The 19158-nt window shown below is 39.3% G+C and overlaps 4 protein-coding genes across 9 annotated transcripts; 2 read left to right on the forward strand and 2 right to left on the reverse strand.

Annotated features, from left to right (window-relative positions):
- Positions 1-132: 132 nt before the first annotated feature.
- On the forward strand, positions 133-10164 carry LOC135489431 (protein DPCD-like). 2 transcript variants are annotated; one of them, XM_064774788.1, is made up of 6 exons: positions 133-202; positions 7744-7824; positions 8169-8287; positions 8514-8647; positions 8957-9059; positions 9599-10164. In XM_064774788.1, the coding sequence occupies exons 1-6, from the start codon at positions 139-141 to the stop codon at positions 9701-9703; spliced, it is 606 nt and encodes a 201-aa protein (XP_064630858.1). In that variant the 5' UTR covers positions 133-138; the 3' UTR covers positions 9704-10164. The 2 variants fall into 2 exon arrangements, with proteins under 2 accessions (XP_064630858.1, XP_064630859.1); XM_064774789.1 differs by having other exon boundaries at positions 146-247.
- LOC135489432 (P2X purinoceptor 7-like) lies at positions 667-2776 on the forward strand. 2 transcript variants are annotated; one of them, XR_010447156.1, is made up of 3 exons: positions 667-1480; positions 1880-2101; positions 2327-2776. XR_010447156.1 is itself a non-coding variant. In XM_064774790.1 (3 exons), the coding sequence occupies exons 1-3, from the start codon at positions 1012-1014 to the stop codon at positions 2493-2495; spliced, it is 606 nt and encodes a 201-aa protein (XP_064630860.1). In that variant the 5' UTR covers positions 670-1011; the 3' UTR covers positions 2496-2776. The 2 variants fall into 2 exon arrangements, 1 of the variants encoding a protein (XP_064630860.1); XM_064774790.1 differs by having other exon boundaries at positions 670-1226.
- On the reverse strand, positions 2556-7450 carry LOC135489430 (uncharacterized). Of its 3 annotated transcripts, XM_064774784.1 has the most exons (11): positions 6833-7444; positions 6342-6521; positions 5865-6081; positions 5543-5699; positions 5033-5292; positions 4510-4802; positions 4007-4196; positions 3566-3811; positions 3213-3384; positions 2845-2993; positions 2556-2746 (listed from the first exon to the last, which is right to left on the reverse strand). In XM_064774784.1, the coding sequence occupies exons 1-11, from the start codon at positions 7193-7195 to the stop codon at positions 2556-2558; spliced, it is 2418 nt and encodes an 805-aa protein (XP_064630854.1). In that variant the 5' UTR covers positions 7196-7444. The 3 variants fall into 3 exon arrangements, with proteins under 3 accessions (XP_064630854.1, XP_064630855.1, XP_064630856.1); XM_064774785.1 differs by lacking the exon at positions 3566-3811 and having other exon boundaries at positions 6833-7450; XM_064774786.1 differs by lacking the exons at positions 4007-4196; positions 4510-4802 and having other exon boundaries at positions 6833-7436.
- Positions 10165-13367: 3203 nt separating the features above from the next.
- On the reverse strand, positions 13368-19145 carry LOC135489256 (vesicular integral-membrane protein VIP36-like). Of its 2 annotated transcripts, XM_064774520.1 has the most exons (10): positions 19019-19145; positions 18354-18469; positions 18052-18166; positions 17724-17806; positions 17325-17486; positions 17014-17128; positions 16764-16816; positions 16529-16592; positions 16232-16252; positions 13368-15759 (listed from the first exon to the last, which is right to left on the reverse strand). In XM_064774520.1, exons 1-10 carry the CDS (start codon positions 19143-19145, stop codon positions 15596-15598), a joined length of 1020 nt encoding a protein of 339 aa, XP_064630590.1. In that variant the 3' UTR covers positions 13368-15595. The 2 variants fall into 2 exon arrangements, with proteins under 2 accessions (XP_064630590.1, XP_064630591.1); XM_064774521.1 differs by lacking the exon at positions 16232-16252.
- Positions 19146-19158: the final 13 nt, after the last annotated feature.

Genomic DNA, 19158 nt, shown 5'->3' on the forward strand with positions numbered 1-19158 from the left:
TGTAAAATTACCTTTAGTACTTAAGATAGTTCTGGAATAGCTTAAAGAAACAATTTCATTTTGTTAGCCTAGGCCTAATTGCCTGTGTCAAACCTCTTCTTCTCTGGAGGTAGATTCATCGTTGCTGAGGTAAACAACATGGCTTCCAAAACTTGGATCGAGCAGTTAAAGTCTGCTCAAAAAACTGCTCTTGTGCAAGATGGTGAGGCAAATTGCCGCTTCTAAACTCCTTTCTTATTTAACCTTGGTATATATAGATTAATCCTGTCAATTTTATTGTTCACTAATGTGCTGATGTGCACTCGTGCAGCTTTAAATGCGAGGGTCTCAAAATCACAGCACACGTCACAAAATCGAAAAAGTGGCCAGCCCACAGTGAGTGAGTTGATATCTAGGCCTATGACGTCTCGGAGAATGGTAAAAAAGTGTTGAGACTTGGTCGGCTTGACTCTGGAATGGTGAAATTTGAGCGATTTCAACAGGCAGACAGTGCATGCAAAAATTCCAAAAACTATTCTATACCGAGCTACTTACTCTCAAGTTACTCATAACATGCCTCATGTATCGTATGTAGCCATTGTACTCCAAATCAGGGAACGAGTTTACAATCCCCGATCACACCCCAAAAAAAGGTCATCGGTTGACTAACCAAACACCACTGTTCAATGGATTTATAGTTGAATGCGATCAAACTACGTCATTTCCGATCGGGGATTCTAAAGTTTAGCCCAAATCAGATCAGAAATAGTCATTAAAGGTCAAATGCTGAGCTATTTAACCTGTATTTGTGGTGAATTTTCATAATATGCTATCTTAAAAAACATAATAAACCGGAAGGAATTCAAAAAATAGTGATTTTTTTGTGAAATAAGTGCTATTTGTTCAGTCCTCTGCGAGCTCGTTTTTGAAAAGACCGCCAGATGTGTAGTTACGCTATTCGCCGCTAGGTTCACATTGGTGACGTCACTAGTGCTGTCAAATCCACGATCATTGACCACTTCGCAAGTAAAAATGGCGGCTGCAAGCATGGCGAGCGAAGATTGTGCGGGAGATTTGTTTGATGACGATTTGGTTGTTGATGAAGGCAATGGTGTGATTCAACCCTACATGTACGAGCCAGTAGTGGAGAGTGCGAGAGACGATTCAGATTCTTGTTCTGAATCGGGAGAAGGTGATGATGGGGAGATGGAGGATGAGCGACTTGATCGCATAGGAAATATCAATTGGTGAGTTCCAAGTGCAGTGGCAGTGCACTGTGCATGCCATGTGTATAGGCGCGGCATCAGCTGGACATTATAGGGGGCCTATGCTGATATGAGCCATGTCATCATGTGCATGTATTCATGTACATCTCCACATAGGGCTCCATCGTTCACGGATCGAGTGTTGTCAGTAAACAATTGGCGTTTTTCACCTCGAATATGTCGAAACCACAACGTATCTTGAGTTGAGTGAGTTCATTCCACATGGTTATTTTATAGTAAGTAGGATCTCGGATCGGAATACTAAGCCTCAGGGTTTGGTAGTACTAGGCCTACTCAAATGGAGTGAACTCTAGGCCTAATAATTTGGATTATTACTGTACTGAGACTCTTCCATTGCGGAGCATTACCACACCAAATTGTGAAATACTACACCCGCGCAAAGACAACATTTTATTCTCACCGTAACAACTTAAGGCGAAAGCCTTCGACAATACTACATTAAAATTGATTGATTGAAACAATGCTAAATCTTACTGAGCTGAGCTCCAGGGGCCTGCCTCTCACTCAAATTTGGCCTACCCTTGGCCTAGGCCCTGATTCATTGATGGTAACGGCTATCGAAATATCATCACTGCTGTATAACAATAACATTTATATTATACTTGTATTTGTAGGTGTCATTGTGGTGTCTGCACTCCACAAGAGAAGGGGAGGGAATCCTTGTGCTGCTCAGACTATTCACCAGTCCAGGCCAAGAAAGATGAGCTGAAAGTAGAGTGCATCACGCAACACCCAGGTTTTTCCAGCACCTGTCTTGATAGATGGGTGCTGGAAATGTCGATGTATCACTACATCGAAGAGCAGGGACAAATAGGCGATGACCAGCCCATTCACAAGTAAGTAATGATGACCACCTCCATCGCTGTATAATTGAAGACAAGAAAAGGCAATATCAATTCAGAAATGAGATTTTTTTCTCCCTTTGAAGACTAGAAATATAGAAAATAGATATAATAAAATGTATCTACATGTATTTAGTAATAATATTACAAGTTTTCAATAAATTTAAAAAAAACTGTCAATTAAATGTACAAACATTGTTTTCTTCCCAACAATTTCAGGTTATATCGATACGTGGCCTATAGGAACCTTGTCCGTTGGGTTTGGAAGAGGTTGGGGAGAAGGAACCGTTTGCCGCTCCCTGTTTGTGCTCGGGACAAGATACGTGCTGCTTGGCCTGCTCCGGACAATGACGGGTACACAGGATTCAAGTATCCTACGTTCAATTGATTTGGTGTGACCGTTCAATTGATCTGTGATAGTGAACTCTGATGGTGCTATGAATGAACTCTACAGTTTGTTAAACCTCGTTTTTGTTTCTTCTACAACTTTCATCTTGTCCTGCTTGTCGTACTTTGAGCACACTGGACCTGGAATAGGATGAGTCACTTGGTACTTGTCCTTTGCATCTCTTGCCAATTTGTAAGATGGCAGGTCATCTCTCCGCTTCAGCAGGTCCTCCAGAATTAGCTGTACATAGTCTGAAAACATAAAGGGAAGTATTAATACAAGTAATCTTGTTTCTTCTTGTTTCTTGCAGTGCTAGCACTAAAGTAACGATGCTGGCCGTTATACCTACCATATGTTGATTCAATTTTGACCTCTTTTGCTACTGCAGCTCCTCCTCTCCCCTTGGGGTATGAAATCGACCACTGCGGCTGTTCATCTTGTCCCATACGCTGTTTCCGATTTGAATTTTCATTAAAGTGGAGTGTGGCGAGCAGTAACCTGTAAAGAGAATTTGTAATATTGGCATGACTGGTCAATGCTTTCAATCAATGTTTTACTCGCCTCACGCCTTATAGTCCAAGTAGAGTGCAAGAACAAAGTTCAGTTGCATCACGAATAAGGAAAAGTGGGCTTTGATAGCACTCACTCAAAGCATTGCAAGAAATTTTTTTCGTGATTTAGTAATGACCCCTGAGAATACATTGTAGTCTATCATACCTTGCTTTCATTGGCTCATAGAAGAAATGGCGGGATTTGGGAGCGAAATAACCAACAATTTTGTGATACGACTCAAGAGATGAAGTCTGTACTCCTGGTGAAACCTTTCTGATGTCCTTGAGCAATATCTTTTGAGTGAGAATCAGCGTAAGTTCCTTGTGGGCCTTGCTACCTGAAAGAGTAATACTGGTTTAAGTAATAAGGAACAAAGAATTAACAGGGCCAAATGACTAGCTGTTTTTCTTTTGATTGAGCCGTTTGCCGCTCCCTGTTTGTGCTCGGGACAAATTGCATTCATAGCATGGGCTTTATGGCATTTGCAAGTTCCTTTTAAAACGTAACTTTAAACGAACCTTTCTTGATCCATTCTCTGTCTTCTAGAGGACCATGAAGACATTTTGGGTACAAATCCCCATGCCCATCGTGTACGTCGGCAACATGGTTTAGAATGGAGAGCCACTTTGCTTCAACCAAGTCACCATTCCCATTACTTGAGGCAGCACACCAGAAGATATGGTTGGACACTGATTGGGACCATTTTGCGAGTATCCTGCAAAGTTTGTACTTCTTGGCAATATTGTCCATTTTCTTTTTTACACCTGAAATACATGTACATGTATATATCATGTGTAATGAATTTAGAATGAAACATTATGTTCCAATTTATGAGAAACCCACTTGACTTTTGACCAGTGCCTACAATGTCTTTCATTGGCTAAATTGAAAAAGGCAAAGATACTTGACGGACGAGTTGTTTTTTTGCCTTGTTTATGTTAAAATGAGCAATAACACACCTTTCGCGATATGCCAGCAATCAAACCAGTGTTGTACTCCAGGCCATTTGTCTCTCAGATACTTTTTGATTTGTGAATGCCGATCTGTGACTATCTCTGCAATTGCCAATTTCTTCTCAGTAACAAGTAGTGCCATGCTACGTTTCAAACCCTCGAGTTCCATCCAGTAAGAATTTTTCACTTCATTTGACTGAAAAATAAGTACCCGGTAACCAATAAACCATGTTATTCATGTTTTTAAACCTATTGCTGGTAATAACTATTGGGATAAAGAGAAGGATCTGATCAATGTGGGGAAGCTATCTGCATGAGGATGAATGGCACTATAAAATTGTAAGTGAAGTGTAAAGTTAACACTGACAGTGAACAATCAATTTCATTAGGGAAGTCAGCAATCCATTTTGATGGAATATTGACTTCTGATTTGTTCCAGAACATCGTTAAACTTGACACAAGGGCAAGGTTTGTCATGTTGACATTGCAATGCACTATTACTAACGTACCTGTACAAGGCTTACATCCAGCACCTTACCGGCTGACTCATCCATCAAACTGTAGCTCCCATATTTGGCTGTGTGACCTGGTGAGCAACACCTCGCATCTCCAGACAAGGACAGTTGTTTCCTCTTTCGCTCCTTAAACATACCGTCTTGCTTCCTTTGCCAGACTGCGAACACTGATGGTATGAGGTAGAGGCCTTGTATAGTGTAGAATGTCCTTCGGCTTATCACTGCCACACCAATGTTTTTCAGGATATTGAGTCCTCTTACTGGACTTGAACCAGAATATAGAATTCCTGAAACAATTTAATGAGAAATCATAATACTGGTTTGGCTTTCTTTCAGGATTTATGAATTTACCCTTTTTTTGGTATTTCCGGTGGTCCTATTTTTGATTTTTTATTCTCCATATCTCAATAGCATAGAAAACATCGAAAAAATCATTTGTTGCAATTTGTTCCATGTTTTTTCGTATATTGACCCGACTAATGTTTTAAGAATCATGCAGCATACGTATGTGGCCTACCTGCAGCCAAAAGCAAATTTCCAATGGGAAGCTGTCCTTTAAATGGTTGTGATGTCCATTCCTGTTGATGTTGATTTTCACAAATCGCCATCACCATCACAGCTGTGCCAAGTGTACGGAGTGCGACTCGACATGGTGCCCTGCAAACTTGACAAAACATGAACAGAAGCCTCAAGCTTGATTCAAAGACAATGAATTTTCTCTCATATTGAGGGGAGGGCTGTTCATACTCATTGTCGAAATCATAATGTTTGCCGGATCTGAAATAGTAAATAATTATGGTTAAAGATTTGACAATGATTGTTTTTTATCAGTTTATAAACTCACTGTAGAGCATCATTAGTGAGTCCTTCATGAAAAAAGTAAAGTTTTATTAGTGTTAACACTAATAACAGGTCCCAGAAACTGCCATACCGGTACTTTTATGACTATCATTCTATTCATTCACTCTAATACAATTCAATTGTTTTAAAGAATCAATTTCTCAAGAAAGCTACAACAAACACTTACACATTTTCATCATCAAGGAGCGAGTCATCAAATTCTTGACAATAATCATCTTCACATGGCTCCCAGTCTTCATCGTCACTGTCATCAGTCTTCATCGTTTCCTGACTTGGAAAGTGCACCTCTTCATCCTCCATGTCTTCATCACTTGGTTTCAAGCCTGAAAATATTGGGGTGGTCAAAGACATTGTCTGGCACCAAACTGTGACTTATCTGTCGTATTGCCAGGCACAAACCAAAATTGTGTTAGATAGTAAAACCCAAACTGTCTGACACCTTGTCGGGTTGCTACTAGTATCAACATAATTTTCAGGTTTGGGGTTACCTTGGAAAACTGGCACATCAATGTCAAACAGATCTGTCTGAATGGCAATTTCTCGGACTTCTGGTTCTGCCTGACAGCCAATATCCCCGGTGCAGGAGGTTGTCTGTGAACCTTTGTTCCGAGACCCAGTGACAATATTGACCTGGACAGCCTTGGCAAACCGCATGGAGACTGAGGAGCCAACTTGTGTCCCAATGGCAAAGGTTTCAGGGTGTTCCTGCAAAGATAAGAAATAGAATTGAGGCTATTGTTCGGGGGATGTTGTTTACATTAACTTTCACTACATTATTAATGCAGCTAATTTTTATTACAAGATTGTGGGATTAATCCATCCTCTGATTTATTAGTCTACACTGTTCGGGACATTTATCTATGTAAATATGATCACCCAATATAACCAGTTTTTGTAGAGCCACACCCTGAAGTCAGTTAATAGTAAGCTTATGACACATGGGGCTGGGTTATGATTGAACATACTTGTGGCAAAACCTCCAACTCGTCTAAACTCTGTGGCAGTACTGCATCCTCTATCAGGTGATTGCCAACCTCCTCAAATCGGCCTTCATCAGCCATCACAAAACCATCATCCTGCTCAGCTGCCTCATCCGCCTCCTCTCCATACAACACGTTGTATCCCGCTACCGCCTCTGCTACAGCCTACGAAATGAGAAACAAATATTTTAAATAGAAGGCCTATCATAATTGACTAATAGGAGTAGGACTTTTGTATTTGACTTGCTCCTACAGCTGAAGGTAGCCTAGTAGGTGCAGTCGTGCAGTATCAATTATGAAAATTATCAAGTTGTAGTCTTAAAAGGTCCTCAGGCCCCAGCAACACCACATCCTACACTTCACCATGCCTACCCCATGGTCATGCACTCGAGATGGAGGTATTCCTAGCCTAGGCCTATGGCCACGGGGTATAATTTCATACCTACTATACTGATTTCATAATAAATAATAATCACCTGCTGATGTGCCCTCTTCTGCACAGCTGACCGCGGCGCACTGGTCGTAGGCGTACCATCCATGGCATCGCCTTCACCATGACTGAAGAGTGTAGGGAAGGCACCTGGCTTCAACAGGCGTTTTTTAGGGTCAAATCCTATCGCACGGCATATGGCTGGGTCCAGCAGGTAATCTCCGGCAACGAAGTGCTTCGAACATACCCTCGCACCGAGAGACGGGACCCAAGAAGACGGACGATGCATGCGTCTTACCCATACTTTTCGGGCCTTCTTGTCGCGAGGAAAATTGTAATAACCGACCCCATCTACTTTCAACACCTTCGTTGAATCACTGCTGCAGTTTGGTGCGACGCAGTAAACCATTTTTGCTTTAGAACATGTAAAATAATTGGTTTTACATGGTAGGAACGGCGTGAACGCAACCAGAAAGTAGAATCAGCTGTCAGATGAATGAAAACAAAACTGGTCTCCTGTCTTGCGCAGGCATCTACAGCATGGCGTTTGTGTATGCAGGCAGTGGGATCAGTCTAACAATGACAGCACTAGTGACGTCACTCCTCATTTGGAATTCCCCAAAACCGCGAGAGTTTCCGAACGAAATACGAACTTTGCCGAAGCAAATTCACGCTGAGACAGGGCGGTTTATTTGAATTTCTTTATTCCATGCGATATTTATGCAAATAAATTTACTACATTTGACATCTAAAGGTAACAAAAGGTTATCCTGATGTACTTTGATTAAGATTAGGCCTAACTTTGGCATTTAACCTTTAAAAGCACACAAAAAACCCAACCACCCAACGATCATCATTGATGTGACAAAATGGCAAAAAGCTATATCATCCTGTATTAAACCAAGTATGAATCCAATCTATACTTATCACTTGGTTAAACGTATCATCATATTTTAGGAAGAAAAAAAGTGCATTACACTTTCCCTGATGGAACGGAGATGGCTGAGGAGTATGACATCAGTTCACAAGATTTAGTCGGTACGTTTATAGAGGTTGACATTATGGTTGTACATGTAGATTGGTGAGAAAAAACATAATCTCTTTTAAGGGGGGAGGGAAGAAACCATTCACATGTAGTTGAGACTTGGAGCATCTCCGTGTGCTGGGAAAAATTGTGTCGGAATGATTGGTGAACTCATCTGACTTTTGCGTTATATTATTGACCTGCTGGAAAATCCAAGGAGCAGCCTGTCACTATCAGTGGTTTCTGTCCTTGAGGAAATTGCAACCTGGTAAATTTTCTAAACTCTGGCTTTTGCAATGCAGTAATCTACATTCGTACAAGAAGAGTTCTTTTTCATAAGACACAATTGCTTTTGCAGTGCGTAAATGGAAGAAAAAGACCACACTGGGTGGTGGTGGCGCATGGACATTTGAAGTTGGCGAGTCTGTGGGTCCTAAGAATCTTGATGCCGAGGGACTCGTGGAAAGCTCTACCAATGTAAGCTGAACATGCTATTTAGGTTTCCTGCCCTAAATACCAGAAGTTTAGGACAGACAGATTGGAAAGGTTGACGCAGAGTATTTTTTAATGAGATAGTCGACTAGCTCAATGACTTCCACAGTTGCCAACCAAAGAATTTGGCTTTTTCAGTTACGTAGTTTATGACTACGGAAATTTGTGAAATAATCTCTTAAGATATTTTGATAGTCTTTCCAATTTTTAGCCCATATTTGTGAGGAAAGACACCCGCAAAGCTTACCAGTGGAGAATCAGAAATATTCCATACCCTTTAGAAACCTATGATGTCAAAGTGAACCCTGAAGATAGGTGCATCGTAGTCAGGACAAGTAATAAAAAGTAAGTCCTTGTGAAATTTGTGAAGGATAGTTCAAACTCTCTTGACTATAACTATTAATACGCTAGGAGTGTGCATTCTCAATTCCTACTGTGACAGTAGTGCAGAGTGTTCAAATTTTCATCTCAAATCTGTGTTAAAGTTAAAAAGAATATGTTTTTAATGACTGTACAAAAATGAGTTATCGTCGGTCTGATTTTCTGCTTTGGATATTCAGTTTTCTGTTGACTTTTCAAAGTAATATGCACAGTTTTCACAAGAGAAACACAGGCAATCAAGGATAGTTTTGTTATAATCTGTTTACTTTCCAGGTATTATAAGAAGTTTGATATCCCCGATATGGATCGTATGAAATTAGCCCTTGAGCAACAAAACCTGAAGATCGCACATGCTAATAATACTTTAATCATAACAGTAAGTATAGTTTCTATGGGTAAATGTCTTTGATGATCAGGTTACTAGTTTGGAGTTGAATAAGAGTAAGGTGGCATTCCCAAGGACACAACACAACCTAGTATAGAGATGAACCAGCCAATTTGTGGGTTTTTTTGAAAATTATAGATCCCTTGGCCTCTGATGAATGAAGGATGCCTGACAATTCCTTGAAGCTATTAATGTTCAAATTACAGCCATTGGACTGTGTATTTGTGGGCTTTTCTTTACAGAAAAAGCACAGACCTAAGGTAACATTCGGGGCAAGGGCATTCTCAGTGCATGCCCCTCGAATGTGGAACTGACTAGGCCATGACCTGAGGAAAGAAACTGACTCCATCACCTTCCAAAAAAACTTGAAAACTTTCCTCTTCCGCGAGCATTTTGGAGTGTGAGCGCTTTTGAACATTGTATTCAGTGGGAAAGGCGCTATACAAAAGATAATTTCATTCATTCATTCATAAAGTGCAAGTACAAGTGAAAAATGAATTTACTGACAGTATAAATCTGTTTTATTGCAGTATGATAAACCAGCTGAAATACTTACCATGGAGGAAAATCTACGGAAGCAAATGAAAACAATGAAGTCCATGCAGGATGGGGACGTGGAATGCAACCCTAGTTGAGGAATCCAGGATGCTGAGGATATCAGATGTAAACATGCTTAAGCTTCGATGAACTGTTGTTTGATAATCAGAATGTTGTCTGCAGTGTATCATATACGAGGCCAGGTCGGTATCTCAAACAGCGTTAGTGATAACATTTAAATCATTTTTTTGCCTGAAACTCTGCAAGGACGACAGTTAGTCTTCTGCATGTGAACTTCCCATCAATTTTTGCTATAACTCCACAATATTGAGATTTGTCAAATTGGATGTTGTGCTGTTTACAAATTATGTGAGGACATAACATTACTATTCGAAGAATATGTTACATAAGGTTATGTCTTCAAAATTGCTGAACTGAATATAGAATGTAGAATTTAACTGAATAAGATGTACTAATTTCTTACAGCAGCATTTACTTCTGTGAAGTGACGGATGTGATTATTTCCATTTCAATTAAAGATCTTTGGTATTTTGTTTAATTGCATTTTGACTTCGTTTCTCTTTTCTATCTGTCTTCAATTCCTAATGCGCGAGATGATCCCAAATCAACACAGAGAGCTGGTCCCCGGACAGGTTATTTTGAAATCTCTCTCATGCTCAATTGTGACTTACCTGAACTGCTTCAAAGGACATTCTTCACTCGTGCAACATTGACATCAATATACATCCCTTGGATTTATCTTTCGATAAGCAACATTCTGGTTCAATGCCAGGTCTTCAACCAATGGACATCCTATTATACCTGGTACATTTTTCCAGTCATACTACATTGAGGGCAGGGTTCGTGGTTATTAGGCCCTTGGACATTGCTTCCTCAAATGAAGCACAAAATAAGAGGTACTGCGACAAAGGAGGTTCAGGGTGCTAAATTGAATGTACCTCTGTTAAGGATACCCCTGGGACTGATAAATCCTGTCCCTAACAGAGATACTGGCAAGCTAACGGAGATTGATGCGGAATGAGCCCAATAATCCACGAAGATCAATGCAGAGAAACAAATCAGACTAACGATTGTTTAAATATTATTACAAATTTTTATTTTTATATCAAATATTGTATTCAAAATGCACCCAAGTTTTAACCGAACATGGTGTGCCTGAATTAGGCTGATATTTTGAAAAGGTACCTCCGATTTGAACCATGAAACACATCTATTTGAAACAGACATTTCTTCACCATTTCAAATACGTGTTCTTTTTTCCTGATTCAGCGTTTTTAAAAGAGGTGCACTGACCAATTTCAGAACTTCCTATCATTTTGAGCGTTTTATGAACCTATGTGCTATGCAATTACATGTACATCCTTTTGAAAAAGCTCAATATAGATGATATGAGCACTGACCACCAACATAACATATCTGCACTATGCCGTTTCAAAGGAGAAGCCCTCAAATCGAGCAAGGGAAATTTCTATCTCCCAAAAGGAAATTTCATTAAGTACATTTGCACTGATCCGTGAATCCCTTTTGTGACTCATTTAGATATGTACAATGCACTTTTTGATTAGGAGGCCTACATGTAATACATTAAAAAATAACTGCCATTCCAATCCTCTACATTCCAGTGCACTTGTACTTAATGATGGACAAATCCATAAAACTTCCAAGGAGTTATCACTGTTAAACAGACTCGTTAAGTAAAATGCTCTACAGATATGAACTATGATACATTTATATTGCCAAACTATACATGTAAACAGGCCTAGACTGTGGTAACACACCAACTGTAAACCCCTTTGCATGGGTGCATTTTCCAACAATAAAACCACTTGCCCATGAAAACCCTACATTTTCGTCCTCGAAGCCTCTTACACTAACCACCAATCCCAACTTGATTGGGCATCTGGTCAGAAAATGAGTAAAATTTGAAAAATATCCAACTACTGCTAGACTAAAATTAATCATGTTAATCAGTAAATGAAAATGTTCTCAACCATAACTATTGTAACATAGATACAACATATATTACCTGAAATGTAAACAGAGTGGAACTTTACTAACGAACCCCAAGATTCATTCATTCCTAGTCCATGTGAAAACCCGACCAACTGTAAACCAGATTCCCCAAGGGCAGCCACTGGACTGCATTAATACCTTGGGGTGTTCATGTGACCAAAGTGTTTGTCATCAGGCCTCCGGTTTGATTACTGGTCGGTCCCGGCATGCTCTTGTGATAGAAGAGAGGCAACCCTCTTTGACAGCGTAGGGTTCCTCCAGGATCCCGTTTTCCTTTTACTTGACATTTCAAAACGCCCAATCTTGTTTACAGAGCTTACTATGTCCAAGTTGACGCTCAACTCTCAATTCAATATTTATCAACATACCTGGGATTTCCACTAAAATCGATTAACCTGATTATTAAATTTATTTTCAAATTATTTACAATCTGAAGACATGAAAGTATACATTTAACCTGAACAGTGGGAATGTGCAATTATGACCAGACCACTCTTTAGTCAACGTATATTATCAAATACAGTAGTGCTTCGCTTTTATCAACCACAACATACACAGCACCATAACCACATTTTTCATTTTCAATCTGACTTGAAATGTACATACATTATGAAAAGGTGTTTGAACAAAGTATGAAATTACTGTAGCACAAATCTCCAAGTGGGAAGTACTCCTTGTCTCTCTTCAAAGATTCCACATAATCATATTATTCAATAAATCACTCCTGATCAAGGGCATGGAAACAATAGTCTAGTTTATTTCATAGACATTTCTAGCTTTTTGAAAGGCGAAATGTTTTACAAGTGATGACTTTTATAAATTTTTGTTAGGATGCACCTCTTTCAGCCTCCCATATAAGGAAATACCTTGGAAATAAATGATATGATAAATGATATTATGTGTCAGTACGAGGTTTAAATGTTACCGTAAATGTAATTGTTTTAAACACAAGAAGCTAAAATATACATATGAGCAACATACATTATTCATTAATACACATTAGCACTTAATCATGATTTAATATCTTGAGTTAAAAAGGAGTGTCTTGCTTCATTTTTCAAAAAAAAATGTTCTTCCTTTTTCCCATTTTCTCCTTGTTCCCTGGAGTATATGTGACTTCCACCTCCTTTTGCCAGAGCAGGTCACTTTCCCCGGCAGTCCCGATAAGTGGGAAGGTCTGCTTTGAATACACAGGGTCAGGTAAATTTCTCGGTCAGCTGGGAAACGGATCATTACCAGCAATCCCCAACTTTATTATGCCGCTGCTAAATGCAGGCGCTACGATCGAGTTTGACACGTGACCCAATTTAGCCAATCAGAGCGTTCATCAATAATAAAATATATTTTTAGTACAAGAAATCAATGCCTTGTGTCAGTTTTATGCCTTCATTGTGGGTTCACAATTTTGAATGTACAGTGTTCCAGCTCATCAAAAGAACAGGGTTTTGTCTAGAATCACGGTTTTCCGAGTTTCTCCTTGTCAACACTGTCAGGAACCCCCCCCCCCATCCTATCTACCTAGCCAACACCCAGACAGAGGTTACCAAATGACAGAGCTGAGAGAGCCCAAACATCTGAGGAATCCATGCAACAGCAAAAGCTTTGGCAAATATGCTGAAGAGAAGGATGCAATATAATATTTCGGGCTTGGTCACCCGCCTACCCCCCCCCCTGACATGACCCTTCCCAGCCCTAGTGTCCTTAATTGAACCACCCAAAGCTAGGGATCTTAGGCCATAAAGTGGACAAATAAAGCAAGAAGTTATCAAAGGGCAGTCATTCTCATATCTTCAAAGATCACTTGAGGTCCAGCTTTTCATGTATGTTGATGTTTGGACATATATTCTCTCCTCAAATCCACTTGGGACGCCAATTTGGACCCCCCTGTGGACATGGAAAATTTTTCAATTTTCCCAATGGCATGTGTTTCAGTATACTCAGTATGATGCTGCCTTCTGCAGGAGCTATCGGCAAACTAAATTTGCAAACTCTATGTGATTCAAAAAGGCCACAGAAGTCGGCCAATTTTCATGTTTTCTTAGAATTTACATTAGGAAAAATTGCAATTCACGTGGTATTTTCAACCCATAGGTGGACATGGAAAAATTTTCACCAATCAACTCAAAATTTGGCCTGCAAATGCCTTGATAGTCATAGAATCACATACGCTATCGGCAACTAGGCTTTAGTTACACAGAAAGCCGTGAGATGTCTCTCACCTCGATCTGCTATAGAAAACGTATGCTTGGCTCTGGAAGGGAGTTTGGCGCATGCGCAGCTAAAAGGTTGGGAATTGCTGGTAATGTTCTCCAGGGTATATATTAACTAAATGAAACATATTACAAGCTAAATAATGATAGAAAAGCTTTGAGCATGGAAGCAATAAATCTTGTCATTATCACTTTGATTGGCAGCAAATGTTCTTGAAAACATCTTTGTAAGCAATGATGAAACTACGCATTGGGGAACTTCAAAATAAGCGTCTTTTTGTTTAGAACCTAAAGATAACTACTATCCACAACAAATGTCATGGCAAAAATTCATTATGAGAAGTATTCTTCATCCACCAATGCAATAGTATGAATACAATAGGATACACCTAAACTATCATGACTGTGAAGATAAAAGGCAGTTGAAAGGCATACAGAACTAGCACGCTAACAGAAAATAGGTCACACATTCTCTTTCTATACTTTGGAAACTTTTAGAACACGAACTTGACTGGCAAAAGCGCTAAAAAGATATTGATTTTACCAAATTCTGAGGATACATAAGTCATACCAACAATTAATCGTTCAAATATAAGATATAAGTCCTATTATGCACAGCCAATAGTCTATCCTGAATGATCGTTATTGTAGGTAACTTTATCAATTGGTTTAACGCCCCAAATGGACTTGTGAATGTAACCCTTGATGGCACAGCATACAAACGATAGACATACATGTACATGGCATAAGCACAAGCAATGACACCAGTGACACTGACAGTAGTTATAGTAATGACAAGTTGTTTACTAAAATAACTGTAAAAGATTTTGATAAATCTGCAAAACCTATAACATATGTTTCAGCCTTTACAAGTCCTTTAAAATATGTTTGTATGCCATCACCCTTCTAACTGGACTGAAACACCCCCTCCGAAAAAGCTCATACTTCTTTAAAATTGACTTTGAAGCTGTAAAATAAAAAGTTCTCCAACCTACCCAGTCCAGAATAGTTATCAAAAACTTCTGCCTACTTATCTACCCTGTCAAGGTAAAGAGTACATTGTAGGGTGACCGCAAACCAAACAATTTTTTAGGACAGCCTTACTACTCTATAGGAAATCATGACTCAAAAGGACGGAAAATGATGAAGACCGAATAAAGTGTAACTGTCTCACACTGGTCTGGATAGAACATAATCAGTAATACTTCAAAACAATTGATTCTGAGAGGCAGCTCAACAGTGACATGAATTCTTGGTTCAAGAAGAGCCAAGTCAACAGTGTCTCGTACGGTGTTCAAAGTATGTGAAAATGACAATCCAGTCTTGTCCTCAAGTAAAATCTGCAACAATGGTTAGTTCATTCAATGATCTGGTCCATGACCAGGCCTGTATAAATAACAGTTCACTGTAAATATCTGAATTGAAATTTTTCTCCAACCAGACAAAGCTGGATTAGAACTTGAACAAATCAGTGCTGTCAAAAATGTTGCTACATTTCAAGGTTTTGGTGAGACAACTATAACCTCTTGGGTTGGTATAGAATATATCAAAAGTTGATTCACGGTGGATTATGCCTAAATATATCAAGTTTGAGGTGTTTCGAAGTAAAAATGGACACCTCCATGAAGGTATTGGTTGTGTGAATGTTTTAGAGCACCGACAACAGACAGCTGACTTATCAACCTCGAAGAAGACAAACCTTTGTGCTAGCTTTTCAGAAACCTCATAAAATCTTTCCTAATAGTCCTAATAAAACCGTTTTCGTTGATGCTCCTGCCTGTTTGTATAAATGATGAACCCGACCATGGCACATATTCCAAGACCGATGATTCCTACTATGATTATCACTAACAGTTTCCATCCTGACATACTACCGCTCATGAAGCCGCCTTTTGGATCCACGACGTGGTCTGGAAATAGGAAGGAAGAATGAATGAACTATGAAATACACAAATGGTGACTCTCTTTAACTAACTCTTGCACATTGTAATTGAAAGTGTGGTGTGACCGGATTGAGCATGCTCCCTCCACCTTGACAATCTGTATGATATCAGGTCTAGACAAGAACAGAATAGGGAAGAGGGGGCGTTAATCAGAGGGGGTCAGAGACAGAGGTGCATACCACCGAGGTTAAAATGTAACTTTCAATACCCATGTTTTTTATTTCATCGTATAGTATATGTACATTTAACAAAAACATGAAAAAGAGGCAATGAACTTTTCACTGGTGTTAAAATAGGATGGCATTATTTATAGGCAAGGATAAAAGGAAATTTGATAGATACTAGTATACTGATGATAGGCTATGTTATATATAGGACAAACAAATAGGGTTAGGGTTTGTTATTCTTGCTAGGGCCTAAAGCCACATCAGAGATTCACCTTGTGTATCTTTCACATGATCTGAAAACCAATCAATATAATTACAACTCAAGGAACCAGCTGTGACTATTGTAAGGCTGAATGAAAATGCGACAAAACAGCCGTCAACTAGATATCAATAAATGATGAAGAAGAACAACTTAGGCAATGATGATTATCAGGAGGACCCCTTCAATATTAAAATATATGAAGATAGGATAGGACACTAACAGAATGAGTAAGACTTTATTGTGCAGCTAAGAAGGTATAAAGATGGACTATACATGTGAACACACCATTCTTTCTGATTCAACTTACCTCGAGGTGATGCAAAGAACTCTGCACTTGGCTCTATTTTTGAATAATCGGTTTTATCATCAGCCTGCAAAGAAAGAACATCTCAGTTTGCGTGAGGTGCACAGAGCATATTTTTACAGTTTCTATTTGGCACCAATTATTGTCAGTTAGTTCCAGCGCATGCCTGTAACTTGAAAGCATGAGAGTCAAGAACAGAACATTATTTCCACCCCAGTTTTCTGGTGTCCATACTTACTGCATGATCAACTGTGAGTTCATAAAGTTTCATAGAAATTATATCATGGTTATCTGAAAAGAAAAATTATATATTTTGTAAAATATCATAAATTGGCAGATTCACAATTAATTTTTGCTGCTCATTTGACATAACCTCACTTAATACTACACAAAGAACTGATCTTTGTCAATTCTTGATAACACAAATCAAAAGATTGAAAATTGATGAAATGGGGGATGGGGATTGATGCCCTCACAAATCCACCCACCTGCTAATTGCCCAGTTGCTGCGGAAGCTCCGAAATAAAAACCAGTCGGGAGATGAACCCCTTTTGTTTCAAAACATTTTTTCCAGGCTGCTTTGCCGTCGATATCTGTGGACACCTGAAAATAAAAACATAGACATTGCAGTGAAGTGCGGTGTCAAAGAACTTTACAAAAAATATTTAAATTCATTATCTTGCAAACCAGTATGTATGGAATTTAGTCAACTGCGAATTGAAAATGAATAAATTTGATAACTTTTCACTTTGCAAACATTTCATGATTTACAGTATCCTTAACATGCTACAGAACTTACAGTAAGTGTATTCCCGGTGTATCTGATGGCAATTAACGTATCGTGATCTTTATTTCTTATTTGCGATTCACATCCAGCGAGTTCTGTGTGCGTGCCATCTCGGTCGTGATCGTAGTGGAGACTACCGTTGCTGACCATGGCAGATATGTATGGATGTCCATGCTAAAAATGTAATACAGGTCAAGATACGGGTCAATGAATTTGAGGGAAGGCGGCATAATCGGATAGACGTCCATGATGAAAATATACAAATAAATATATAAATATGAGCCGAGAAAAAACAAACAAGGCAGATGGATTTCTACGCAGAACATTTTTCCACTGCTGCTTGTAAAAAGCAGACAAATGTACTTTATGGCAAGGCCCTCGAAATAGTGCACAATATACTTATGTACTTACATTATGCGGTCCATTATGATTGCTGTAGGTATCAAGGAAAATACCTAGGCCTGTAAATCCATTCTTGTTTCCGAACACTGGACCTGCAAGTATTCAAGAAATAATAACTGAATCGGAAAAATTTTTCCGAAGACCAAACTTAATTTTTCATGTTTCTCAGTTGTTTTAGAAACGCATGGCTCCTGAAAAATGCTTCAAACACGACGACACAGCAGCCAGACTAATTATGCTGTGGTTTATCTCACAGAATGGCCTGTCAACACAAAACAATCAACAAACCATCTTGACGTCAAGAAATTTAGTTGTACAAACACCTCGAGAAACTCACCTAAGTTCATGCGTTCTTTGGAATACCATATTGCCATACCGTCACCGAAAAGATCCGTTCCTTGTCCCCACACCTTGAAATGGACATGCAACTCCCAGTCTCGAACATGACATGGCTGAAGCAAGAAAGGGTTGGGTAGTCACAAATCATAAACTCAAGGCTGAGAAAGAGGCTGGCATATCCAAGTTCATTCATACCTATCCTATTGCTTTTCTAAACATTTGAAACGGAGGCCTTCAATATCAAAAACATATAAGTTCGCCTTATAATGTTGCCAATATGTGACTTGTAAACATATTTACCATACTATTCCAGAGACCTCCCTGTTTGCTCTGCCTGTCTGGAGTCAACCTCACAAAACTGTTCGTTACCATTGTGCTACCACTGAAATCCCACAGTGGAATATTCAATCCTGAACCTAAAAATAAAAGATTATATTAGAAAAATACTAATTAAGGTACTGTTGAGTGTAACGGCGTAAGGGTCAACTCCATAGTCCATATTTTTTCATGTGACAGGTTTGTTCTTAGTATCCTACAAACCTTCGTCCCCTCGATCCTCTCGGGGCCTTTAAGTTATTTAACCGACCCCCCCCCCCAACCCGAACAACCATACCTGCTGTCGGGCGGTGGTCGAGTTTCGTCGTTGTGTCTCTATCACTCAGTCCAGGACTCCAACTCTTCAGACTTCACTTCACAAATGGTGATGATGACTAAATGAAGCAACCATACTTGACTTGCCAACCCGTTTGGGAGACACCGATTTGTCTGAACCAGGAAACAAGCTGAATACTCATGCATTATGCTACAGTAATTATCTATGTATGTAGTAAACAATGCATGCATCATGTACACTGTACATTTTGTACATGAACACAGTGTGTAACGTACATTGGTTGTGGATGGAACCCGGCAGATATCTTCTGCCGTTTTATGGGATATCAGAAGCAACCATTTAATGAAATTACCTTGATATGGTTTGATTAGACTATGTTCTCTTTTCATGTAATCACGCGTATTCCATTCTCCTAGGATTACGCGGAAATTAGAGATAAATAAAACGCACAAAATCGAGAAATTTCCGAACGACGCCATGTTGCCAGACACG

The sequence above is a fragment of the Lineus longissimus genome, chromosome 6 (assembly GCF_910592395.1).
Source record: "Lineus longissimus chromosome 6, tnLinLong1.2, whole genome shotgun sequence".
NCBI lineage: Eukaryota > Metazoa > Nemertea > Pilidiophora > Heteronemertea > Lineidae > Lineus > Lineus longissimus.